The sequence below is a fragment of the Coenobita brevimanus genome, chromosome 45 (genome assembly GCF_032717465.1).
Source record: "Coenobita brevimanus isolate Jiangsu-jjx chromosome 45, ASM3271746v2, whole genome shotgun sequence".
Classification (NCBI taxonomy): Eukaryota; Metazoa; Arthropoda; class Malacostraca; order Decapoda; family Coenobitidae; genus Coenobita; species Coenobita brevimanus.
In genome coordinates, this window is record NC_136998.1 from 39,891,152 (window position 1) to 39,918,542 (window position 27,391).

At 43.1% G+C, this 27,391-nt stretch overlaps 3 protein-coding genes across 3 annotated transcripts in view; 1 reads left to right on the forward strand and 2 right to left on the reverse strand.

Annotated features, from left to right (window-relative positions):
- Positions 1-27,391, forward strand: part of Lrp4 (LDL receptor related protein 4) — a 169,422-nt gene that overhangs the window by 110,083 nt on the left and 31,948 nt on the right. The window lies entirely within an intron of this gene.
- On the reverse strand, positions 6,253-13,431 carry LOC145398420 (uncharacterized). Its single transcript, XM_080271302.1, has 5 exons — positions 13,364-13,431; positions 12,725-12,812; positions 10,749-10,856; positions 9,765-9,856; positions 6,253-6,456 (listed from the first exon to the last, which is right to left on the reverse strand). The coding sequence occupies exons 2-5, from the start codon at positions 12,810-12,812 to the stop codon at positions 6,409-6,411; spliced, it is 336 nt and encodes a 111-aa protein (XP_080127428.1). The 5' UTR covers positions 13,364-13,431; the 3' UTR covers positions 6,253-6,408.
- LOC145398421 (uncharacterized) lies at positions 18,265-21,032 on the reverse strand. The gene is made up of 5 exons (XM_080271303.1): positions 21,000-21,032; positions 20,825-20,905; positions 20,103-20,216; positions 18,910-18,992; positions 18,265-18,578 (listed from the first exon to the last, which is right to left on the reverse strand). Exons 2-5 carry the CDS (start codon positions 20,895-20,897, stop codon positions 18,546-18,548), a joined length of 303 nt encoding a protein of 100 aa, XP_080127429.1. The 5' UTR covers positions 20,898-20,905; positions 21,000-21,032; the 3' UTR covers positions 18,265-18,545.

A 27,391-nucleotide genomic window follows, 5' to 3' on the forward strand; every position in this document is an offset into this window, starting at 1 on the left:
CCAAGCTTAAGGGACCTAAGCTACGAAGAAAGACTAAATAAACTGAATCTACCAACACTACAGGAGAGAAGGAAAAGAGGTGACATGATAATGCTATATAAGTGCATATCAGGGAAGGAGAAAATAGACATAAATGATTGCTTAACATATGGAGAAGCATCAGCAAGAGGACACTGCAAAAAACTGCATAAGAAGAGAGGTGATAAAGACGTAAGGAAATTCAGTTTCCCAAACAGAGCAATTGATCAATGGAATGCACTACCGAATGAAATAGTGTGTGCCAAAACAATTCACAAATTTAAGGATATGTACGATAAATATGGTTTAAGACACGGGACAGTACGAGCTTGACTCATTCCTGTAAAGATACAATTAGTAAGAACAATTAGGTAAGAACACACACACACACACACACACACAGTAACAAAAAAATAAATTGGTTACCTTTTCCAACAGAGCCCAAACTGTGACCTTTCCTTGGCGATATAGAGCTGCTTTCTGTTGGTAAAGCCGCTTGGGAGGAAGGGGGGGAGGGACTGCCAGATAGCACACACAAGCACACCCCCACAGTGAAGCACATGAGTCACACAGCAAAGTGAGGATATTTACCAGTATAGCTTCTATCTTCACTACTCAGCTGCTCCTACACATGCAAAAGGACTCCCCATCAACCTGTTGCAATAATCGATTCATTTAGGAGGGTAAAATAGCACTGTTTTGGCCTACGTGGCAAGGGAAATGGTTGTTGTACGATACAGTGGGCCTTCCCCTTGGCAGCAAGCATGTAGGGTTGCCATGCGTCCGTATTTTCACGGACATTTGTTATGTTTAGGTCTCGAAATCATCATCCGGAAATTTTTTTTAAAATTCATCAAAAGTCCGGAATTTCAGCCTCCATCATTTTCTCCACGGGAGAAGCAAAAAAAAAAAAAAAATGAAACTGTAATGACGAGAGAGAAGCTGAGAGAGGGGATGTGGAACCGTACAGATCTTGTTCAGTTTTCGTTTGCTGATAAGCCACACCTGTACGGTGTTGTCAACTAAGCAGTTCATGTAGTGCCATGTACTGCTTTGTTCTTCAGCCGCGCACATTATATATCTATCTATCTATCTATCTATCTATCTATTGCCAGACGCCATAATCCCGTAAGGGGTGGCCATTTGACTTTGAGTTATTTGTTTTATGGGGAGGGGCACTGATCATCCACCAACCCACTTGTTGACACGTAGGGAGCATGTATGGTTTGGTTATATATATATATATATTGCATAGTGCTAATACAGCCATAAATGAAATAATCTATCATTCTATATTCTGCTATCAAAAATTCTTTGACTATCTTACCTCTACAATGGAACACATTCTATCCATTTCCCCTTTCTCAGAAATCTTCATTCCTGGAGATTTCAATGTTCACCACCACCTTTGGCTCTCCTTTCCTTTCACTGATCCACCTGGTGAACAAGCCTACACCTTTTCTATCCTTAATGACCTACAGCAGCTTGTACAGCACCCTACCCGTATCCCTGACCACCTTGGAGAGAGCTCCAACATACTTGTCCTCTTCCTTACAACTAGTCCTTCTGCTTACACTATTAATCTTTTCTCTCCATTGGGCTCCTCCGATCACAACCTTATCACCTTAACCTGTCCTATCGCTCCGGTACGGCCTGCGGACCCTCCAAAGAAACGTCGTCTGTGGCACTTTGGAGCTGCAGATTGGGTGGCCCTCAAGCAGTACTTCTTTGACTTTCCCTGGAATGATTATTGCTTCCATGGCAGGGAGCCATCTGAGTGTGCCTTACACATTACGGAGGTTATTCTCTCGGGCATGGAAGCATACATTCCTTTCTCATGTCCTTAGAATAATGCACGAAAACCTTGGTTTAATCACGCTTGTTCTAATGCTGTCCGCAACAAGGAGAGGGCCTATAAAATGTACCGGAGCCAACCCACCACTGAATCACGTCTTTTATATGTTTCTGCCCGGAATCGTGCTAAGTCTGTTCTTCGCTCTGCTAAAAATAATTTCATCCGTACAAAATGCTCTCAACTTTCTGACTCGAATTCTTCCGCTCCTTCTGGCACCTTGCCAAAAACCTTTCTAACAACTTTACCTCATCATCCTTCCCTCCTCCTTCCTACTTTGATGACTCTGTAGCTATTTCTTCTTCTGATAAAGCAGATCTCTTCGCTCAGACTTTCTCCTCCAATTCCACCTTAGACGATTCCGGTGCTGTTCCTCCATCACTTCCCCCCTCTGACTTCCTCATGGCTAACATTAAAATTTCTTCAGCTGATGTATTTTCTGCCATCACAGGCCTCAATGCTAAGGCATATGGGCCTGATGGAGTCCCTCCTGTTGTTCTCAAGAACTGTGCTTCTGTGCTTCCACCCTGCCTAGGCAAACTCTTTCACCTTTGCCTATCAACTTGTACCTTTCCTTCTTGCTGGAAGTTTGCTGTCATTCAGCCAGTCCCAAAGAAGGGTGACCATTCCCAACCCTCCAACTATCGTCCAATTGCTTTAACATCCTGTATCTCAAAAGTTTTCGAGTTTATTCTTATTAGAAAAATTTTAAAGCATCTTTCCTATCACAACCTTCTTTCTGATCGTCAGTATGGGTTCCGTCAGGGACACTCCACAGGCGATCTTCTCACTTACCTTTCAGACTCCTGGTCATCCCCCTTTCGGGACTTTGGCGAGAGCTTGGCCATTGCACTTGACATCTCAGAGGCTTTCGATCGAGTCTGGCATAAATCTTGAATTTCCAAACTGCCCTCTTACGGTTTCTATCCTTCTGTTTGTGCCTTCATCTCTAGCTTCCTTTCTGGTCGTTTTATAGCCGCTGTTGTAGACAGCCGTCGTTCTTCTCCTAGATCTATTAACAGTGGTGTTCCTCAGGGCTCTGTCCTATCACCAACTCACTTCCTTTTATTCATCAATGACCTAAGCTGTACATCTAACCCTACGCACTCATACGCTGATGACTTCACCCTTCACCTTTCCATTCGATTCCCACAACGTCCATCTCAGCAGTTACTTCAACAAACAAGGGATGAGGCTATGGCACACCTAATATCTGACTTGGCTCGTATCTCTGACTGGGGTAAAAATAATCCGGTTGTTTTTAATGCATCAAAGACTCAGTTTTTGCACCTATCAACCCGACAAAATCTTCCACAGGTATACTCACTAATGTGTAATAATATTCAGCTTAATCCTGCATCATCGTTGAACATGCTTGGGGTTTCATTTACTCGCGACTTATCTTGGAAAGATCATATAACATCTCTTGTAAAATCAGCTTCCAAGAGATTGGGTGTGCTAAGCCGACTCCGTTCCTTCTTTACCCGTGCACAACTGTTGACTCTATACAGGGGTTTTATCCGCCCCTGCGTGGAGTACAACTCTCATGTGTGGGGAGGCTCCCCACATACAGCTCTTCTCAATAGGATGGAGTCAAAGGCTTTTCGTCTCACTAACTCTCTCCCTCATACTGACTCCCTTCAACCTCTGTCTCTTCGCAGCACTGTTGCATCATTATCTCTTTTCTGTCGCTACTTCAATGGTCACTGTTCTTCTGAACTGTCTGCATGCATTCCTCCACCTCTTTGACGGCCGCGTAGCACCCGTCTAGCATTAAATTCTCACCCCTTTTCTGTCCAACTCTCTAATGCAAGAGTTAATCGTTACTCCCAGTCCTTCATTTATGCAACAGGTCAACTCTTGAACTGTCTCTCTCTGTCTGTATTTCCTGCTTCCAATGATCTCCAGTCTCAAACGCAGTGTGTCCAGGCATCTCGAAATGAATGGATCTTGAATTTGGCTCTCTCTTGTATTTTGTTTTTCTCTTGGAAGGAACAGTTTTGCGGGCTCTTTGCCTTTGGTACCTTCTTCCTCACATTAATATATATATATATATATATATATATATATATATATATATATATATATATATACACCTAGGCTGCTTCCCCCAAGGAAAGGGAAGTAGCCGAGACAGGACGACACACTCCCAATGTACTCATCCACTCAAACACATTCATTCGCATCTTAGCCCCAAAGGGGAGAAGGGACAGATCCTCACCGCACCACACCGCACAAGGGTCAACCGCGCAGTGCAATCAGTGACATCCGCAGCAGGGCCCGACAGCAGAGCTGGTTTACCCCTGCCACATCATAATAGACCCATCCCCTTACCCGCTTCTGACCTGATCAGCTGATCAGACCAAATGCGGGAGAATATCCCCTCAGGGCTACGTCATCATTTATTCATTCACAATTTCCCTCCATTTATTTCTCACGCACAGCCACTCTTCCTTGCTCAACAGACATCCCTCTTGCATCCAGCGCTCTCTTCACACTGTCCATCCATCCTATTCGTGGTCTTCCTCTCAGCCTTACACCTCTCACATCAGATCTAGTTACCTTTTTCACCAGTCGCTCATTATCCATTCTGTCCATATGCCCAAACCATCGCAACACCCTCTGCTCAACTCTACCAGCCATCTCCCGAACAACTCCAGTTCTCCTTCGCACTTCATCATTTCGCACCCGATCCATACGCGTCACTCCACACATACTCCTCAGACACCTCATCTCCATTACAGTCAAACTTTTCCTCTCTGCTACACCCATATTAATTAAAAATTTGTGACAAGTAGACCAAAACAGGAAAATACTCGAGGCATTTTCTACTGTAGACTTTTTACTGTAGACATTTTCTACTGTAGACTTTCTTCTGTAGACATTTTTTCTACTGTAGACTTTCTCTGTTGTAGACATTCTATAGTGCAGCCATTCTATACTGTAGCCATTCTCTACTGTAGACATATTCTACAGTCACAGTGTACAGTATATAAATATTAACGTTATGCAAACATGCAGAATTAATTACCACGGCTGCTTCAGGGTTACATAGCGCCAAAATATGTCGGGGGGAGGGGGGATATCTTCGGGAACGTCCTCTTTTTTTGATGTTCAGATATGGCAGCCGTACAAGTATACGTAATACATGGCAAATCCAATCTGAAGTTGTTCTTGTTGGTGATCACCCCCAGTTTGACAGAGCAGACCCATCAACCATAGGCAAGCAACTTCCCCCGTAAGGCCGTCTCCTGTAGTGAACCGGTATTCTCCTGCGGCTGCCAGCGCCCCACCACAGGCAGACGCGGGTAGCGGTGCAGGCATGTTTCCTGGGTTGAGTTGCGTCTGTCCACACAGTTTACAAGGGCACCATAGTAGGCGCCACTTTACCCCGATCTGGGTATATGGTTACCACCCAGTGTAGTAAATGGCTGTCTGGGTTACAGGAAACCATTAGATGTCACTCAGTGTAGAGCCACCTGTAGTGGGAAGGGTAATAAAACATGACATGCAGGAGGGAAAGTAGGAAGAAAGGACAGACAGAGAAATAGATTGATGAAGGTGAATGAAGAAATAGGCAGCATTACATCAGGTGAATGGATGGTGATCGCAGGTAGAGAGGGCCAGGGCTGGAATCATTGTGAGGGGAGGAGATATTTATTATGGAAGCCGAGTTACGTATACGAATAATCCTGTTAAGGCAGGAAGGAAAAATAACTTGTATATTTACTCTAGAGAGGTTCAGCTATAAGTCATGTGCCGATAGCAACAATAAAACAGTGTATGGAGGGATAAATGGAAATATTGTTAGTCTTACAGAATAATCCCAGCCTGTCTGTCCGAGCAGGCCCGTCGACTACAAGTAAAAAACTGATTATGTGGGGCCGTCCTACAGGTTCAGTACATTGCATACACCGTATAGGAATCCGGTGCCTTCTTGTGGTAGACAGCGCCTGGTCAGGAACGGGCCAGGATCCTTCCCACGGTGAGGTGCCCACCGGGTGGGTGCCGCAGCTACTTTACCCATGGTGCACAGTGTCACCACGTGTAGGCTCTTCTTCAGAGTCAGATAACAGGGGTGGGTTGGGTCAGTAAGCGTGAATTGTAGTGTGACCTCCCCCTTAACCACACTTCAGTCCTCCATAAACTTGGCTACTTTGTCTTGGTTAAGGCCTGGGGCGGTGTGTGCTTCCTTCACGGTTAGTTGGCCTTATCGAGAGAGAGACAGACAGACAGATTCATGTACAGAGATATCGCTTTGTCCTAAGTTACTGCTCTCTCTCTCTCTCTCTCTCTCTCTCTCTCTCTCTCTCTCATATGGTTAAGTACAGTGAAAGCATCAGTAGAAGATAATTTTACGTACATATTTATTTAACCAGCTAGACTTATTTAGTCACCAAACCCTTAACAGTTATGTGAGTAAATTTTTAAGTGACTAATAATAATAATAATAATAATGGAACGTAAAAGTTGGTTGTCCTCCTTTATTAATACCAGTTTATTTTCATTCTTTATTTTGGTTATCTCTGATCTTCTTTCTATTGTATTTGACTCTCCTCTTGAGCCTTAGGACAGCTGCTCACCACCTGTAAAAAAAAAAATTATCATCATCAAGAATATCATCATAATCATCTTCATTATCATCATTATAAATATTGTCATCATCATCAACATCATTTTTATCATCACCAGCATCATCATTTTTATCATCACCAGCATCATCATTTTTATCATCATCATCATCAACATCATTTTTATCATCATCATCATCATCACCATCATTTTTATCAGCATCATTTTTATCATCATCATCATCACCATCATTTTTATCATCATCATCATCACCATCATTTTTATCATCATCATCATCACCATCATTTTTATCATCATCATCATCATCATCATGATTTTTATCATCATCATCATCATCATCATGATTTTTATCATCATCATCATCATCATCATCATCATCATGATTTTTATCATCATCATTATCATCATCATCATGATTTTTATCATCATCATCATCATCATCATCATCATGATTTTTAGCATCATCATTATCATGATTTTTATCATCATCATTATCATCATCATCATGATTTTTATCATCATCATCATCATCATCATCATCATGATTTTTATCATCATCATCATCATGATTTTTAGCATCATCATCATCATGATTTTTATCATCATCATCATCATCATCATCATGATTTTTAGCATCATCATCATCATGATTTTTATCATCATCATCATCATCATCATCATGATTTTTATCATCATCATCATCATCATCATCATGATTTTTAGCATCATCATCATCATGATTTTTAGCATCATCATCATCATCATCATCATGATTTTTAGCATCATCATCATCATGATTTTTAGCATCATCATCATCATGATTTTTATCATCATCATCATCATCATCATCATGATTTTTAGCATCATCATCATCATCATCATCATCATGATTTTTATCATCATCATTATCATCATCATCATGATTTTTATCATCATCATTATCATCATCATCATCATGATTTTTAGCATCATCATTATCATGATTTTTATCATCATCATCATCATGATTTTTAGCATCATCATCATCATCATCATCATGATTTTTATCATCATCATCATCATGATTTTTATCATCATCATCATCATCATCATCATGATTTTTAGCATCATCATCATCATCATCATGATTTTTATCATCATCATCATCATCATGATTTTTATCATCATCATCATCATCATCATTTTTATCATCATCATCATTTTTATCATCATCATCATTTTTATCATCATCATCATCATCATTATCATCATTTTTATCATCATCATCATTTGTATCATCATCATCATCATCATCATCATTTGTATCATCATCATCATCATCATTATTATCATCATTTTTATCATCATCTTCATCATCATCTTCATCATCATCATTATCATCATCATTTTTATCATCATCATCATTTTTATCATCATCATCGTCATTTTTTTATCATCATCATAATTACTGCTATCATTGTCTTTTTTTTTTTTTTTTTTAATCATAGATGGAATGAGGAAATTATAATAAAAAAAAAATTAATTAGATCTTGATAAGAAACAGAGGCTTGAGTGTTGCAGCTGCACGAGGCTTATATGAAGGAGTGTTAGTGCCAGCTTTAGCATACGGATGTGAGACTATGGTGTGGCATGAAAATGAAAAGTCAAGAGTAAGAGCAGTGGAGATGGGACTGCTGAGGAATGTATGTGGAAAACAGAGAGTGGATAGGATACGAAATAGGCCCGATTCACACGACCCGTTTTGGTTCCGACAGGCAGTCCGCCGGCTTGACGCCGTCAGAATGTTGTGTTTTCACATGACGAGATCCCGGTCCGTCCAGCATCGTCATTCAGTGTGTGCTCATTATTGTGTGAGGATCATGGCTGGTCGGTCTCTAAGGAATTTGGCGGCAATTGCTCTACTATTAGAAGAAGAGGAGGAAGAAAAAGTTCGTGGAAAGAGGAAAAGGTTATGGGTACACCAGTCACTGAAAAAGAGAAGGTACGAGGGAGAATTCTGGACCCTGTGTGAAGAACTGGCAGATGGTGATGTAAAACTTTTCAGCAGTCCTATTAGAGCAGTACCTTGGGAGTGATATAGCATGTCCTGTATTAAGGCAAGAAAACAGTGAATTTTACCTGCAACGATTATGAGTTATTGATTCGTGTATAATAAACTATTGACACTCACCTGGTTTGTTTACTTTCTCGCCAGTCCCTTTCAATATCATATCCTCATGCAGATTATCACTGCACCTCTTGTTAGTCATATCAAATAACTTTTCATAAGAACGCACAAGTTCGAGCAGCCTTTCGTCCCTGATGCCAAACAATGAACTGTATGTGTTATCTACATGGACAAGGCAGTAACAGCGAGTCCTGGAATGGACGGGTACGCTACGTATCCTCGTTCACATGAGTCATCACCAACCTGTCAGCCCAGCGTCAAGTCGCCAGCTAGCCGGCCAGGATTTCTCGAGAAGATATCCGTCACGTGTCTTTTGGCTAACGGACGGCTGCCGCCGTAAGCTTGGTGGGTCATGTGAACAGTTACATTAGAATGCATGTAAGAAATCTCGACGACATCTAGCCACCGGACTGCCTGTCGGAACCAAAACGGGTCGTGTGAATCAGGCCATAATGTGATTCGTAAAAGATGTGGAGTGAGGAAGTCGGTGGACACCAGAATCAAAGAGAGTACTGAGATGGTATGGTCATTTGGAGAGAATGGATAACAATAGAGTGGTGAAAAAGGTATATCTGAGTGAATTTGAAGGAGGGAGGAGGCGAGGTTGGCCAAGGAGAAGGTGGAGAGATAAGATGGATGAATGTGTGAGGATGAGAAGTTTGCAAGTCGGTGAGGCTAGGGAACTGACAAGAGATTGAAGTGGCTGGATGAATATTGTGAGGAGAAGCGCATGATCAGGGATTTGGCACCTCTTTTAAACGTGACAGCGTCCGGACTGACTCTATCGGATACATTTATGTGAAGCTACAGAACGTGATGAATGTTTTTAGCATAACAGATAGAGCCAGGATTCAGGGGGCTTGAATGATGAGTGAATAGATTGGGCAAATTTGGGCTGCCCTAGGGTGGGAAAGGAGATCCGGATGATGAAAAAATTAATGTAATATTTATCATTAATTAGTGTTTTGTTGCTGCTGCTGCCAACACAATTTTATTTATTTATTTATTAAGAGAGAGGGACAAGGAGTGCTGTGTGTGTGTGTGTGTGTGTGTGTGTGTGTGTGTGTGTGTGTGTGTGTGTTTGTGAGAGAGAGAGAGAGGGAGGGAGGGAGGGGAGGATATCCACACACCCACCTCCAGCACGCAGTTAGCACCTTCAGGAGAATTATCAGCAATTTCTTGATACACACGAGTAAGTACGTTGATCGTGGGAACTTGATCGCTGGCTGAAATAAATAAATAATAAGTAAATAGGGAAATACTTAAATAAATAGGTAAATAAGTAAATAAATCAGTAAATGAGTAAAGCTGGAAGAGACTATTGCCCCTAGTCTTGAAACTGAGGGCAAGGGTTACCCATCCCTCACCCCACCGGAAGTGATATTTCACACCTTCAACTTAAGTGGTAATCGTGAAAGCGTGAGAGCGCACCCCTTCGTGTGGGTAGGCGCAGCAAACAGTTGGTAGCCCTGATTAATTCAAAAAAAATTTATTTCTCATAAAAATAGAGCATGTATGACAGTTTCTAATAATTACTGTACATACAGTATAATCTCTTATTGTTAGGAGTTCTTGCCTCTTTCATCATTAAAGACTAGCATTTGTTCTTGAACACTTTGTTTAAGAGTATGCATACAGTAAATTATCACCCACTCTGCACACCTACGTCCGCATATTGCACAACATCCACCCACGGTGTACACCTACGTCCACATGTTACCGCATTTACTTCTCACCTTTGTTTTCTTCTTGTAAATTAACCATCTCCGGAAGAGCGGCAAAGTCTCGCAAAACGATAAAAATATTAAACGCTTATTTTTTTTTTCTTTATGCGATGTTTTTATCATTGAATTAAAATCCTCATCACAAACACCATACGGTCCTACACATTCTGCACAATTTTCTTTGCATAAGGCCACACTATTGTGACGAAGGGGCATGCGAAGGGGTGCTATGAGACCCCCCCGTGGATTCCAGTACTATGCTGCGGTAATCCTCTCCCGTTCGCTGGGGACCGTTCTTCCTTTCGTCCGTTAAGATGACCAAAAGATACGGACAGGGCAACGTGAATGGCTGCCCACAGTTTAAGGCTACGGCCCTATGATCCCAGATACTTACTGAGCCTCGCCATCCACCTCGCCACCAGCGTCTTAGGCAGGGTTGTCATCTCCTTGAGGCAAAACTTCACCTTCTCTCGCATCAAACGGAGACACTCAACCAGCTCCTCTGTGGGCGAGAGGGAAGGGTGAGTGGGAGAATGGGGGGGTGGGAGGGAGGGGGGTAGTAAGTAAAAGTGGATGAGATGGGGATGAGTGAGAGGGAGGGTGTAGGGAAGAGGGAGAAGGTGAGTGAGAGGAGGATGAGTGGAAGGGAGCAAATGATAGAGAGAGGGTGATTGGGAGGAAGTGGTGAATGAGGAGGAGGGGTGAGTGTGAGGGAGTTTTGAATGAGAGGGAGGGGTGAGTGGGTGGGAGGGAGGGGTGAGTTGGAAGGGGGTGAGTGAATGAGAGGATGAGTGAGAGGGAAGGATGAGTAAGAGGCCAAGTGAGAGGGAGGAGTGAATGAGAGGGTGAGTGAGAGGCAGGGGTGAGTGAGGGAGAGTGAGAGGGAGAGGTGAGTAAGTGGGTGAGTGAGAGGGAGGGGTGAGTGAGAGGGAGGGTGTGAGTAAGAGAGACGGAGAGAGAGAGGTGAGTAAGAGGGAGAGGGTGAGTGAGAGGGACAGATGAGTATGAGGGTGAGTGAGAGGGAGGGGTGAGAGAGAGTTGGAGGTGAGTGAGGCAATGTTCTACGTATACATGTGTGATTTTGTATGTAAGTATATGTCAGTATGTAGGCTGTGTACGTTTGAATGTATGTATACCGTATTGATGCCCATGTATGTGTGAATGTGTTGTGCACGTATGTATGTATGTACGTATGTAGTTGTGTATGTATTTGTGTTTACGTATATGTAGTTGTTTATGTATGTGTTGGTGTTTATGTATGTATGTGTTCGTCTGTGTAGTTGTGTATGTATGTATGTATGTATGTGTACGTACTGTGTAGTTGTGTATGTATTTTTGTTCGTATGTATAGTTATGTATGTATTTATGTATGTGTACGTGTGTGTACTTGTGTATGTATGTGTCTGTATAGCGTGCCGTCATATAATTGCATACTATGGTCTGATAAGCAGGAATGACTCCAAAAATTCTTTAGGTCTCAAGGCCACAGCAGAGAGAGAGGGAGAGAGAGAGAGAGAATCTAGTCGGTTTGTATTCATGTGACGGAACTGAGCAAGGTTACAGTAAAAGAACTATATTATTCAGTGGGTTAACGCTGAAAATACGTGAGATTTTGTTTGTAACCTTCAAGATGTTCATTTAAAAGTCTACGGTATTCAAACGTCATCTCACTTGAGTTTCCCGTTTTCCTTTAAATAAATCAACACCAACTTGTTCAAATTTACCCTGGCACGCCTATATACATACCCATATCGTTATACATACTACGTACCTATCCTGTACTTGCAATATTTCTGTTGCTACATGTTCATGAATATATACATATATGTGTAGATATATACGTATATGTGTGTGTGCATGTGTGCCTCTCTCTGCATATGTATGTACACACGTGTTTATCTGTGTACCACTTCACTCATATCAAAACATGTAATGATAATTACTGTGCCAACTTTGTACCGTGTATGTATCATTGTATGCCTTTGTTCAGTATTGTGCTTGTAATGATAATTCCTTCTGTACCTCGTATGCCCTGTGATACCGATTTTGTGTTCCTCATGCACCCCTCCCTGCTTGGCCTTCAGGCACAGTGTTCCCCAGAGTGTTGGGGCTTGTACTGAATGGTAAAAAAAGAACAAAGCACGGTCGGTATAACTTGAGTACTCTGCTCCTGCTACTTCCCTTATACTGACGGTTACCCTTACACTGATTCCTATCCTACACTGATACTTACCTCACACTGCTACCTACCCAGCACTGCTACTTCCCTTATACTGCTACCTAGCCCGCACTGCTGCCTACCTCTCACTGTCACCTCCCTTATACTACTTTCCCTGTACTGCTACTAAGGTGGTGAGATGCGGTACTAACTTTGACTCTTTTGTGCATGTGTTGTGGTGGTGAAGATCAGGAACATCACCACATTCACCACCACCACCACTCGCAGCGTCCGCCACATCTGAAGGGGTTAGAAACGGAGAGAGATGAGGTTAGGAACGGAGAGATTAAGTTAGAAATGAAGAGATATTAGGCTAGGAATGGGGGGAAAAAAAGACACAGTGAGGTATGGCGATTTGTTTTTATGCTATTCATTTATGTCAGCTTATTACACACACACACACACACACACACACACACACACACACACACGCGTTATCGAATTTGGTTACTTATTCGATCTCTATATAACCTGGATATAAAAACCAACAAGACTTACCGTAGGAGGGAGTTGGTGGGCTATGGCGGTGTTTGAGGGAAGTGTGTGTGTGTCTGTGTGTGTGTGTGTGTGTGTGTGTGTGTAGCAGGGGAGGTATGGACGTGTGCGCACGAGTGTAGTAAGGCAGATATGGAATGGACGTGTGTGTATGGGGAGAGTTGTGGGTGCACTGGCTACCAACTACACACACACCTTACTCACACTACACTGCCAACCACACGCAAGACTTCTCTAAATTACGGTAGGGCTTGGGTGCGTGAGAGATTGGGGGTCTTTTAGAGGAGACAACCTACCTCGACTTGGTCTTATTCTTGTCCTTGTGTCTTGAGAGTGACTAAGCTGGCTCCCATCTGTTCCCCTGAGCTTATGTCATCCCCACCTGCGTCTCCGGCCCTTGTCCTTGAGGCTTGCGGAGTTGCTGTGTTCGATTTTACGTGTTTGACAGTCTACATGTTAATTTCACTTATACATTCAGTCTTTCGGTCTGTCCTTTTGGCTTCAGTAGTGACCAAACTCTATTTCCTCTAACATCATTCCTTTGCAGCTTATTCCACGTAGCTCGGTGGCAGGAAAAGTCAGTACTACGGCTGTACATCCTTTCCATATCATTATGTTTCGTGACAGGCATCATATTCTAGTGCTATCGAACGTCAGCATTTATGATGGAGGGAAGGCAATTTTAGGCCGTCAGTGTAAAAAAGAATATAGGTTATCATCAACTCGTTCTCTTACGTTTATGTCACGATTTTCACCACTCTCAGTTCCTGACGTGTAGCTTTTATCCTCGCTGCGTGAGAAGTGACTAGGGAAGCTTGCATCTGTTTACTCATGCATGATATCTCTACCTGTATCTTCCGCTGGCCTTGTGGTTTGAAGGATAACTGTGCTTTCTTCCACATAGCCACTTATTTCTATGTTTGAATGTATGTGTGTAAATATGTATGTATGTATAAATGTATGTATGCATGTATGTATGTCAGTCGGCTTGATGATGACGAGGCTAACTTCCACGCGTCCATTTGTGTGTGTGTGTGTGTGTGTGTGTGTGTGTGTGTGTGTGTGTGTGTGTGTGGGGTGAGAGAGAGAGAGAGAGAGAGTTGTCATCGATAGAAGTGACAGGTGCAAACATAGGAAGGAAATACAACCAGCATTCACCATTAAATATCTGTTTTCACCCTGAGACTCTGGGCACAAGCATTTCCGTCCTGTAATTTCTCTCTGCCCCTCACGTCCCCTATTTCATCTCTCTCCTTCTCACGTCCCGTATTTTTTTTTTCTCTCTCTCTCTCACGTCGCCCTGCACACGTGTCTCGTATCCTGCCAAAGGACACGAATATCATGTCCTTCACAGTACCGTCTATGGGTCACCTTGAGGCCGTGGGTGCGCCGGGACGTCATCATGGCGGGGGGTGTACTGTATAGGAGAATGTGGGAGAGCGGGTGGCGGACCTGGGCAGTACTGTATTTAAATACGTTTGTGTATTTGGAACTGTATTTATAAATACATTGGTTTTCATGTATTTAAATATAGTATTTAAATACTTTAATGAGTATTTAAAAACAATGTACTTAAATCCTCAGAATAAAAAAATGTAAAGCATTTTTTACCAGTTAATTTGGCCATTAACCCGTCCAACTATCCGGCAACCCTGAACAGTGAACACGGTGTGAGTCAGTTCCATGTCAGGTTTGCCAGGTCTGGCATAATTGTCAGTCTGGCTTATTTCGGGAGCGGTTGGCGTGAAAATGCCTATTCCACATGCCAGGTACCGGCTGAATATATTTCTGGCACATTATTGGGTGTGAATAACAAACTATATTTTTTTACTGTTCTCTTAATTTTGGCATTTTAAGCTTGCAAAAGATCCTCTATTGCACCATCTGCAGACATGAAAGCATTGGCATTTCTACAAGATTCCGATCGGACCATCAGCAGTTTGGGACAACATCCTCTCATAAAAAGATTGTTCCTCTGCTATAACACTACATTACCATCTTCGGCACCGACTGAGCGACTACTCCTATTTGCGGGAATCACTCTGACTCCCAAATGAAACTCTCATTCAGAGGAAACTTTTGAAAGATTGGTTCTGATTCGCATCAACCGTGAAATACTGTACAGTAAAAGAGAATTCGTAAGACGCCTTATGTTTGTCTGATATTTACGTTAATGTCTCATATACTCATTAATTGTTAGTTATATTACTCATTATGCCAGGGGTGGGGAACGGCCGGCCTCCGGGCCGTATAAGGCCCGCAAGACCAATTGATCAGGCCCGCGAGGCAATTCATAAATGCAATTTCATAAACTTAGTAATGAATATAAATATAATATATATATATATATATATATATATATATATATATATATATATATATATATATATATATATATATATATATATATATATATATATACAGTATATTATTATGTACTGGGCTACAGTTCATTTTAAGTTGATGATTTTGTATGGCCCGCGAATAATGTTCAAAATATCCTAATGGCCTATAATAGGAGAAAGGTTCCCCACCCCAGCATTATACAATGATATAATAAGTTTAATACTTCACTGGATGTACGTTGTAAGTTCTAAGTTCTTTTGATTTTGTTTTGTTTTAAAATGGGAAATATATAATAGGAAATTTTCCTTTATCAAGCATTTTATATTGTTAATCCTGAATTTTTACTGAATACTTTTGTTAAAATTTGTATGTATTTAAAATGTATTTACAAATATATTTAAATACAATTAATGTATTTAATATTTAGTATTTAAATCAATTCATAAAATGTATTTAGTATTTAAATACATTTCTTCCACGTGTTTAGTATTTAGTATTTAAATACATTCAGTGTATTAAGTGTCCAGCTCTGGTGGGTGGTGGAGGTGAGAGAGTGAGTGGTGGTGGTGGTGGAGTTTGGTAGGGGAGTGGGATGGCTGGTGAGAATGGGAGAGTGAGTGGTGGGTGTGGTGGAGTTTGGTAGGGGTGTGGGATGGCTGGTGAGAATGGGAGAGTGAGTGGTGGGTGTGGTGGAGTTTGGTAGGGGTGTGGGATGGCTGGTGAGAATGGGAGGGTGAGTGGTGGTGGTGGGGGAGTTTGGTAGGGGTGTGGGATGGCTGGTGAGAATGGGAGAGTGAGTGGTGGGTGTGGTGGAGTTTGGTAGGGGTGTGGGATGGCTGGTGAGAATGGGAGAGTGAGTGGTGGGTGTGGTGGAGTTTGGTAGGGGTGTGGGATGGCTGGTGAGAATGGGAGGGTGAGTGGTGGTGGTGGGGGAGTTTGGTAGGGGTGTGGGATGGCTGGTGAGAATGGGAGGGTGAGTGGTGGGTGTGGTGGAGTTTGGTAGGGGTGTGGGATGGCTGGTGAGAATGGGAGGGTGAGTGGTGGTGGTGGGGGAGTTTGGTAGGGGTGTGGGATGGCTGGTGAGAATGGGAGGGTGAGTGGTGGTGGTGGTGGAGTTTGGTAGGGGTGTGGGATGGCTGGTGAGAATGGGAGGGTGAGTGGTGGGGGTGGTGGAGTTTGGTAGGAGTGGGAGAGTAGGTGGGAGTGGGGGAGTGGATGAAGGGAGTGGGAGATCATATGGTGGGGATACATAAGGAGGTCTGACCAGTGGGGGGTGAGGGAAGGTGAAGGAACATAGAGGAGCTTACCATATCAGAACTGTCAGAACTACTTCATGCGCGCACGCACACACACACACACACACACACACACACACACACACACACACACACACACACACACACACACACACACACACACACACACACACACACACACACACACACACACACACACACACACACACACACACACACACACACACACACACACACACACACACACACACACACACACACACACACACACACACACACACACACACACACACACACACACACACACACACAGGAGGGGGGCACTTCTGGGAGTAGGGATCGACCAGGGTGTCTCTGATATCACAATAAATGAAGCAGACTGGTTTCCCCCATACTGCAATATTGGGGGGTGGGGGGTATTCCGTATTAAACAGTGAAAGTAGGCCGTATTTCCTGTTAAAATATAGGAGGTAGGCCGTATTTCCTGTTAAAATATAGGAGGTAGGCCGTATTTCCTTTACCCACTGATGTAACTCTGGATTGGGGGGTTTGGAGGTGCGGCCTCTCAGTCAGACTCTTGGCCCTTCCACTGGCTCCCCACTTAACATTGTGGATTGTTAAATGTGTAGATTGTGTGTAGCATTATGCCCCCCCCCCCCAGTCTAGTGCCTGCCCTCCTCCAGTCTAGTGCCTGGCCCCACCATTTCTCCCCAGTATAGTGCCTGGCCCCAACTTGCATCTTGCCCTACAGTATAATGCCTAGCCCCACATTGGCCCCCAAATATAGTCCTTCGTCCCACCTTGCCCCCAGTGTAGTCCTTGACCCCATCTTCACCCCTAATATAGTTCTTGGCCCCACCTTGCCCCCAATATAATGTATGGGCCCACCTTGCCCCCAATATAATGTATGGGCCCACCTTGCCCCCCAATATAATATATGGGCCCACCTTGCCCCCAATATAGTGTATGGGCCCACCTTGCCCCCAATATAGTGTATGGGCCCACCTTGCCCCCAATATAGTGTATGGGCCCACCTTGCCCTTAATATAGTGTATGGGCCCACCTTGCCCCCAATATAATGTACTGGTATGGGCCCACCTTGCCCCCAATATAGTGTATGGGCCCACCTTGACCCCAGTATAAGGTACCGGTATGGGCCCACCTTGCCCTTAATATAGTGTATGGGCTCACCTTGCCCCCAGTATAGTGTGTGGGCCCACCTTGCCCCCAGTACAGTGTATGGGCTCACCTTGCCCCCAGTACAGTGTATGGGCCCACCTTGCCCTTAATATAGTGTATGGGCTCACCTTGCCCCCAGTATAGTGTGTGGGCCCACCTTGCCCCCAGTACAGTGTATGGGCCCGCCTTACATCCTTGGCCTTTGGCCCTTCGAATATAGTCCTTGCGCCCACCTTGACCCCCTCATTATGCCTCCTGACTACTCTACTGATATAGGGTAACACCAAACTGCTTATTTCAGGCCAGAGAATTTATTGTAGTCAGAGCTTCCGTGAGATAAGTGCGACAGAGCAAAATCAGTCATAATAATAATAAGTAAATGCTACACTAATTTAAAAGGGTGAGGAGGAAGTTAGTTATTTCATTTATTAATTTTCCTAGCCACATTTAAATCTTTCTTTCCATTATAGATACACAAATAGGTAGATAGATAGATGCTCTGTCCTGATGTTTTCCTGGCATGACGTTCTCCCAGCAGCCTTGATCCTCGCTAACTCTATGTTGGCTTACGTTCTGCCTACAGCGTTGTTATATTCCAAGGCAGTTCTGAACATTTCTCTGATGTTCTCACCGTAGCCGTGGTCTTCTACTACTGCATGCTGGCTTACGTTGTGCCCGAAGCTTGAGACTGCTTCTCTTAGTTTCTGGTTTTCCTGCACGGTATCACCACCTGGGAGAGGCGGGGTGGGAAGAGGAAGAAGGATTAGATTAGGTGTCCGCCGAATAAGACAGAAATATACACCATCGGATTGTATAGATTAGTACGATATAGTAAAAAGAGACTTATAATGCATGCGGCCGACGATTTCACTCAGCACAGAGAACCACCGCAACTGAAGGGGTTTATGCTTGAATGTGAGGGGGAGGGTCGGTTAGTCAGTCGGTCATGCCATCAGTCAGTCGTTCGCCGTTCTCGTCGGTTCAGGAAACCCCCAAAGCCTCCATAGTGATTTTTGGATTTGGCTGAATAATATCCTTTTACGGTAATTCAAGTGGCCTACCTGAAGGATGCACCCCCACCCAGCGCCGCCAATGTCCTTCTGCAGCTGATTCTGCTCCGCGGGGCTCAGGGGCTTCAGCTGATCTGTGGGTGTGGGAAAAGCTGATCTCACTTATCTCACTTGTCTCACGTAGCTCACTTACGCTTGGGTGTGAGAAAAACTTACCTTACATATTTCACTAATCTCACTTTCACATACATCTTCATTCACTGGGCTTTTGTGTGTGTGTGTGTGTGTGTGTGTGTGTGTGTGTGTGTCTCCACTCTATGTCACTTTCACATACAGTTACCTCGCCGTCATAGACATCTTCACACCCTAAATATATCTTTCATATACGTCTATATGTCATCGTCATCATCATCATCTAGACTTTTTTTCACATGCATAGTGGGGTGAAGCAGTGTCCACACACACACACACACACACACACACACACACACACACACACACACACACACACACACACACACACACACACACACACACACACACACACACACACACACACACACACACACACACACACAAAGTCCTCCATATACATTCTCATAACATAAGCAACCTTTCCCTACTCACCCCTTCTTTCTCCTCTCAAATCTCCAACTTCTCTCCACTTTGTCCTCAACTCCCTTCTCCTTATTTTCCCATTCGTTACCCATTTCTCCTCAAACTTCCCCTCTTCGCTCCCCTTCCCTCCCCTCCCCCAGACTCCCACTCCCTCAACTTTTTCCCTAACTCCCTCCCCCCCCCTTTTTTTCCCTACCCTTGCCTTCTTCTTCCTGATCCCTCCCCTTTTCTCTCCTACTTCCTCCCTCATCCTCCTCCCTTTTCCCCCCATCTCTCTCCACACTTCTCCCCAACTCATTCCATTTTCCTCCCAAACTCCCTTTCCCTTTTCATTCCTATTCCTTCCTATTTTCACTCGCACTCCCTCATCTCGTTCCCCTTACTCCCCAACTCTTTCTTTTTCTTCCCCCGCCTCTCCCCTCTTCTCCCCAGCTCTGTCCCTTTTTCCCTCCTCCTAGTCCCCTTCCCTTTCCCCCCTCCGCTCCTCTTCCTTTCCCCCTTACTGTTCCCCTTCCCCCTCCCCTCATCCCTCCTTCCCTTTCCCCTCCTCCCTCCTTCCCTGCCCCCCACTCACCTCCTTCCCTGCCTCCCACTCACCTCCTTCCCCCCTCCCTGCCCCCACTCACCCAGCCTGGCGAGGTAGCTCCGGGCCTGCTGCTGCGTGAGGTCAGAGCGCACTCTCTCACCAAAGAGGCAGCTCGCGATCTGACTCCTGCGCTGCGTCATGCATTCGGTGTCCACTGCAAGAGAGTACAAAGGATTTCAGTGGAGTCCATAACTGTGTGCAATAAGGGTCACAGGGGAATACAGAGAGTTCAAAGGAGTCCAAAACAGTGTACAATGTGGGTCTAATGCAGGGGAATACAATTGAGTACAGAGGAGTTCAAAAGAGTGTATAGGAGTTAGGTTGAAGGACACCATTATGATCTGACCCGGAGAGGTGCTGTGAAAAAGATTGATGTCAGAATATGATGCTAGTCACGAAGAAGTGCTATGGAAAGGATGTGGAGTCGTTGTATTTTTTAAAGATTAGAATATGATTCTAGTCACGAAGAAGAGCTATGGAAACGATGTCGAGTCTTAGTATTCTTAAAGATTAACACTAGAATATGATGCTAGTCACGAAGAAGTGCATTGGAAAGGATGTCGAGGCATAGTAGTTTTTTAAAGATTAGAATATGATGCTAGTCACGAAGAAGTGCTATAGAAAGGATGTAGAGCCGTAGTATTGTTTTTCCTGACCTATGCGAAAAAAGCTACAATATGACGAAACTGTGAGCCAAGTTACAGTGAAAGAACTATAGAATTTAATAGTGAGAGAGAGAGAGAGAGAGAGAGAGAGACTTACGGTGCCCCTGAGCTGTTACGGTGACGATGAGGGAGACCAGGATCACCACACTCACTGTAGCGTGTCTCACCATACTGGATGCTGAGGGTGAGAGAGAGAAAAAGAGATAGTGAGAAAGGAACACACACACACACACACACACACACACACATACCCACACACCCACCCTACTCACTGAAGCGGAGCGCGTGTGCAGATTGTGCCAAAGTTGAGAGGTGACTGTGGTTGTCCTGGCTGCGTCCCCTTTATATATACGGACGTGAGGGGCGGGGGAAAAAAAAAAAAAGTAACTGTCTGCTGAGTAGGCGTGAGGTGGCAAATTGACGCCTTGCCAGAATTATGCTTCCTTTATCCTGATGACACACTTCCTTATGCAATATCGTAAATCAAGTGACCACACACACACACACACACACACACACACACACACACACACACACACACACACACACACACACTTGCCCTCGTCCCCCTTGACTCACTTCCTCCCGTAATATCCAGAATGTAGGGATTTATTTATTATATATTCTATTTTCTAATTTAACTTTATTATTTACTTCTACTGCGGGTGAAATTGAGGAGCCTGAGGGTGTTAATAAGGACATAGGCTGCATTAATAATAAGTAAAAAATAATATAGTCATGTATATTGCTAGTCACGAAGAAGTGCTATTGAGGGGATGTAAAGTCGCTGTATTGTCTTAAGTCTCCTTTAAATCGTGTATTTTGCTAGTCACGAAGAAGTGCTATGGAAGGGATGTAAGGTCATAATATCGCCTAGAGTCTCCTTGGTTGCTAGTCCCCTTTTTACTCTAACTTGGCCTAAAATTATAATCCCTATACTAAGACTGGTCCCAAAAGATCGACGCTAGAATATGTAGCTAGTCACGAAGAAGTGCTATGGAAGGATGTAGAGCCATAGTATTGTCTTGAGTCTCCTTGGTTACTAGTCCTTTTTTCTCTAACATGGCCCAAAATTGCCATATACCCATACTGTATACTGATTTGTACCAAGAGATTGGCACTGGAATATGTTGCTAGTCACGAAGAAGTGCTGTGGAAGGGAAAAAGACTAACTATATTAATCCTTTTCCATCCTGACTTCACCTGGCCATCAGAGAGAGAGAGAGAGAGAGAGAGACGTGTGCAGTGAGAATAGGCTTTGTTATTTTTGTATTGTTTTATCTATTTTGGTATCTATCTGCCTATCTAACATTCTGTCTACCTATATGTCTACCTGTCTGTCTCTATATCTATCTCTATCCCTAAAACTTCCCAGCAAATCCACATAACCACAACAACACTCCTTAGCTTCCGTATATGTCTGTCAGTCAGCTTCCTTATTTCTCTGCCAATTTCCTTATCTCTCTACCAACTTCCTTATCTCTCTACCAACTTCCTTATCTGTCTACCAACTTCCTTATCTGTCTACCAACTTCCTTATCTGTCTACCAACTTCCTTATCTGTCTACCAACTTCCTTATCTGTCTACCAACTTCCTTATCTGTCTACCAACTTCCTTATTTGTCTGTCTGCCTCTTTCTGACGGTTACTAACATGAAATTTTTTTGCTCCACTTCCCTACGATAATAAAGACATAGTGAACGATAACTTTTGAAACTCATTAACAGACTCATGGTTATCCAGTAGGCTTTTCAGAGTATTATGTAAGCGTTCCATAATTATTCGACTTAAAAGGGAGCGATGTTTTGGTTTGCAGCTGTACCTCTCTCTCTCTCTAGTTTTTCTGCCCATTGAGACTAACCATACTTCTGCCCTTAACACTGCAAAGTTCAAGGTCGCGGCACTTTTTTTTTTTCTCTCTCTCGAGACTGGGAGACTCTTCTATCTATCTATTTATTTATCTATCAAATTATGGATAAGTCTTTGTCTTGAAGTGAAAATCTTGACTCCTTTCACACCGTAACGCCTGCCATTCATTCGTCCATTCTTCATTCATCCATCCATCTATCCGTCCATCCATCCTTTTATGCACAGAAATGAATTGATAAGGAAGAGAGAGAGGGGGGGAGGGGGAGATTATATATATTTTAGTGTGTGTGTGTGTGTGTGTGTAAGAGTATTTATGTTTCAACCCACGCATACCTCTCCTAATCACCACCTAATCACCTCCAATTTCGCAGCACTGGTGAGGCCAGGGCGGGTAATTACAGGTAAAATGCACGTGATTATATATACCTGAAGCAATCCACGGTAAACCTGAATCGCCTTATTAAAATACCGGTACCGTCTTGTTTACCTGATTCTTGCTTTTGCTTGCTGTCTCCAGGTGATTTTATTCAGCTTAGGATTTTCGAGCTGGAAGGGTTAGATTTAGCTTTGGCTAAGCTTTGGAGAGACTTGAAGGGATAGATTTAGCTTTGGGGAAGCTGGAGGAGTAAGATTTAGCTTTGGGGAGGCTGGAGGGGTTAGATTAAGCTTTGGAGAGGCTGGAGGGGTGAGATTAAGCTTTGGGGAGGCTGGAGGGGTTAGATTAAGCTTTGGGGAGGCTGGAGGAGTTAGATTTAGCTTTGGAGAGGCTGGAAGAGTTAGATTTAGCTTTGGAGAGGCTGGAGGGGTTTGATATAGCTTTGGAGTGGCTGGAGGGGTTAAATTTAGCTTTGGAGAGGCTGGAGGGGTTAGATTTAGCTTTGGAGAGGCTGGAGGGGTTAGATTTAGCTTTGGAGAGGCTGGAGGGGTTAGATTTAGCTTTGGAGAGGCTGGAGGGGTTAGATTTAGCTTTGGAGTGGCTGGAGGAGTTAGATTTAGCTTTGGAGAGGCTGGAGGAGTTAGATTTAGCTTTGGAGAGGCTGGAGGAGTTGGGTTTAGCTTTCATGAACCTGGTCAATGATAAAGATGCTTCTAAGCTGAATAAAATCTCCTGTTTGTAGTAAGAATTAATTTAGAATGATTTATGCAACGCAGATAAGACAGTTAGTTGTAGTAAGCAAAATAAGTCACTTAGGAAACGGTGTCAGGGAGCTTCCATGACCGACAAGAATACGGGAGCCTTAGAAACATCATTACATTGAAGGATTTAAGATACGCGCCTGTATTTCCTTCTTGTTAATATAAGGATTGGAATGTTTAGATAGAATGTACCTGTAAATGGAAGGAGGCCATGTGTGTGGGTGTGGGCGTGGGTGTGGGTGGGTGGGTGTGTGTGTCACCTTGAAGTAGACAGCTCTCACAAGGTCAGCGACTCGTGTTACCAGAAGGGAGGATGGTTGTGTAAAGCAGACAGGGATGGCCAGGAGGCGTGACGCCTAATAATATACATCTTGCCCTCATCCATCACTATTGCCAGGGAGAGAGATGTGTGTGTCCAAGTGGTCGTTCTAGCATGTTCCCTAATATGTTTCCTAGTATGTCTTGGTTTGCCTCTTTGACTCGTGTAATATCTTATAATTGTCTAAAATATATCCTAGTATGTGGCCAACCGTGTCCCAGTATGTATCATAAAATGCACCCTAGTGTGTCGGAGTACGTCCTAGTGTGTCCCAGTATGTGTTTAAGTATACGCCATGTTAAAATTCCTTGTATATGTCCTAGTTAATGTGTCTGGGGATATAGGATGCGTCTTAGTGTGTCCTCGCATGTGTCCTCTTGTTTGTCCTTCTGTGTCCTGTATCCTTCTAAGTGTCCTTCCGTCCACCCAGTGTTCTCACGGATGTAGGTGAGTTGCGAAACTACTTAAGTACTTCCTGTTATCACCTCCGTCCCCCCCCCTTTTTTTTTTTTGTCTGGGTCTCTTTTTTTCATCAAATGATTTCGTTTTTTTATATCCTGCCATTTATCATTCTTTTTTTTTTTCTTAACTCTTTAAGATAATACTGTTTCCTCCCCTTCTTTTTTTTTTTTCCCCTTTTTTTAGCCATTGAGCTACATAAAGGATAATAAAAGGACGCAAATGTAGTCCCCGGTATGAGTTGTATTCTCCTTGGATTTTCTTTTCTTTTTTTCTTTTTATTTTTTAGAGAATTCGTAACGCCTTTTCCTTGACGATTTCTTTTTGCACATGGTCGCCAGTCCCCATCCGCCCTCACCCACTGTCCCACCCATCTCTTGTTTCCGGCAGGTTATTTAACTTCCCTGTGGGAAGTTTTATTTTTCTTGTATTATTATTGTTTTTTACATATTTTTAAATTGGGGTATTTCAAAGGCTGTTTGGCTTAGAGCTTTCAAACTTGGTCAGTTTAACGGACAGCTGTTCGCTGCTTTTGGCTAAATATGGTGGCAGTCCATCAACCGTATCTCCGGATATTATCCGGAACACAGAAAAGTGAGTCAGCCACGCTATCTGAACAACCGCTTAAGCTAGGACACTGAAACTGTACAGTCGCTCCAAGAAGTGACGGCAGAGTATGCAGAAGTTTCGCTTAAGTGATACATATATATATATATATATATATATATATATATATATATATATATATATATATATATATATATATACTTGGATCATCTTAAAATAACAAGTAATATGCATTGTGTAATTGTATTAGAAAACAGTCAGTTAAGGCTAAAATACACGTTCATTTCAAATTTGAAAGAAAGAGTATATTGGTTACGACGTTAAGAAATCATCAGACGGAACTACCCGCACTTCAAACTTCGGAACTATCGCTTAAGGTCAGTCTGGATTAATTTGCGGAGTTGAAATCTGTAATAGCCAAAAACAGTGATTGATGAATAGCCTGACACTGAAATGATGTATAAATAAATACTGTTACGTCCCCGTCCCGCACTGCCACAGGCTCCAGCAGCAGTAGTTCACTATAGGAAGGACGTCACCCAGTGTGTTGTTCTTCATGGTCAGACTTGTGGTGTGCAACAACGAGATCAGCTCAGGCGCTGTAAATAAACACTGGCTTCATAAGTTCACTGCCTTTATTTTCCAAACGGTTACACTTAATACATGCCAACTTCAGTTTTCACAAGTACCGGAGCTATACACTCTGCACTGACCCTGAACTAAACTCAGACTGAACTGACACTCCTATGTGCGTTCAGAATTACCTGTATTGCCTATCTAATTACAAGAAATAATGTTGACTGCGACATTTATTTCCCTGAAACTGAAAATATTTTATTACCCACTGGAAAGAATAAATCAACAGTCATTTTGATAGTAATCACTGAGGGGATAATGAGGGAGAAATGTGTACGGGCTATCGTATAATACTGTATATCCGTGAGGCCACACACACACACACACACACACACACACACACACACACACACACACACACACACACACACACACACACACACACACACACACACACACACACACACACACACACACACACACACACACACACACACACACACACACAAATGCTTGTTTAGCGTCCCCGCCCGACCGTGAAAATGACGCCGACCCTCTTGTTTTTTTTTTTTTTTTTTTTTTTTTTTAAATGCTTAAAAATACGGCAAAATTTTTCAAACAAAGGACTCAACAAGATGTTCATGTTTTCGTCTCTTCTCAGTTTCATGCACGGTTCCTATGGCCTTTTATACACCCCCACCACACTATACGGCCATGAATGTACACCAAGGATATCTTTCGCATGGTATAAAAAAAAAAAAAAAAAAAAACGCCAGCCCGACCGTGAAAATATGAAGCGGCCGGACGCTAAACAAGAATTTTTTTTGTGTTGCCTAATATCAAAGTTTTTTTTTTTTGTCAGCTTGTTTCTTATATCATGCTCACATCATTTGAAAAATGAAAACGCTGCATGTTATATATATATATATATATATATATATATATATATATATATATATATATATATATATATATATATATATATATATCATCAGCCGTTTGAGTATCCACTGCAGGACCGGCCTATCCCTACAGAAGTGGGGACAATACAGCCAATGTATCTCTACCAAGTGGCTTAGGCTGTCTAGTAGAGATTGTACTGTATGTAGGGTGAGAAGTGCTTGTAAGTGTAATTGTTGTGTTGGAGTGGCTTTGGATGTGTGTGTAGTCTGTGAACCAAGTGTAATCGGCCCGCGCAAGCCGACTGGGTGCAAGCATACTTTATAGTATGTGACACTGGTTCAACCACAGCACCCTTTGTGTCCTCCAATGCAGTACGTGGCCGGGTGAACACTCCCAAAGTTTATTACCCTGGCGGGGCGCGAACCCTGGCTCACCCGTGTACGAAACGCACACTTCACCACTGTACCACAGAGGTTCCATATATATATATATATATATATATATATATATATATGGAGCCTCTGTGTACAGTGGTAAAGTGTGCATTTTCATACACTGAAGAACGAGGGTTCGCGCCCCGCCAGAGTAAAAAACTTTGAGAGCGTTCTTCTGGCCACGCACTGCATTGGAGGAAACAAAGGGTGCTGTGGTTGAACCAGTGTCGCATACTATAAAGTATGCTTGCACCCAGTCGGCTTCAGAGTGCCGATTACACTTGGTTCACAGACTACACACACATCCAAAGCCACTCCAACACAACAATTACACTTACAAGCACTTCTCACCCTACATACAATCTCTACTAGACAGCCTAAGCCACTTGGGAGAGATACA

Coding starts and splice junctions, on each gene's coding strand:
- LOC145398420 (XM_080271302.1), bottom strand. CDS start 12,812: ATGTGGCGGACGCTGCGAGTGGTGGTGGTGGTGAATGTGGTGATGTTC. Junction 10,857..12,724: donor ACATGCACAAAAGAGTCAAA/GTTAGTACCGCA, acceptor TCTCGCCCACAG/AGGAGCTGGTTGAGTGTCTC. Junction 6,457..9,764: donor GTGCTAACTGCGTGCTGGAG/GTGGGTGTGTGG, acceptor TTTTTTTTACAG/GTGGTGAGCAGCTGTCCTAA.
- LOC145398421 (XM_080271303.1), bottom strand. CDS start 20,897: ATGGTGAGACACGCTACAGTGAGTGTGGTGATCCTGGTCTCCCTCATC. Junction 18,993..20,102: donor GAGCTACCTCGCCAGGCTGG/GTGAGTGGGGGC, acceptor CCACACCCACAG/ATCAGCTGAAGCCCCTGAGC. Junction 18,579..18,909: donor GGTGGGGGTGCATCCTTCAG/GTAGGCCACTTG, acceptor CGCCTCTCCCAG/GTGGTGATACCGTGCAGGAA.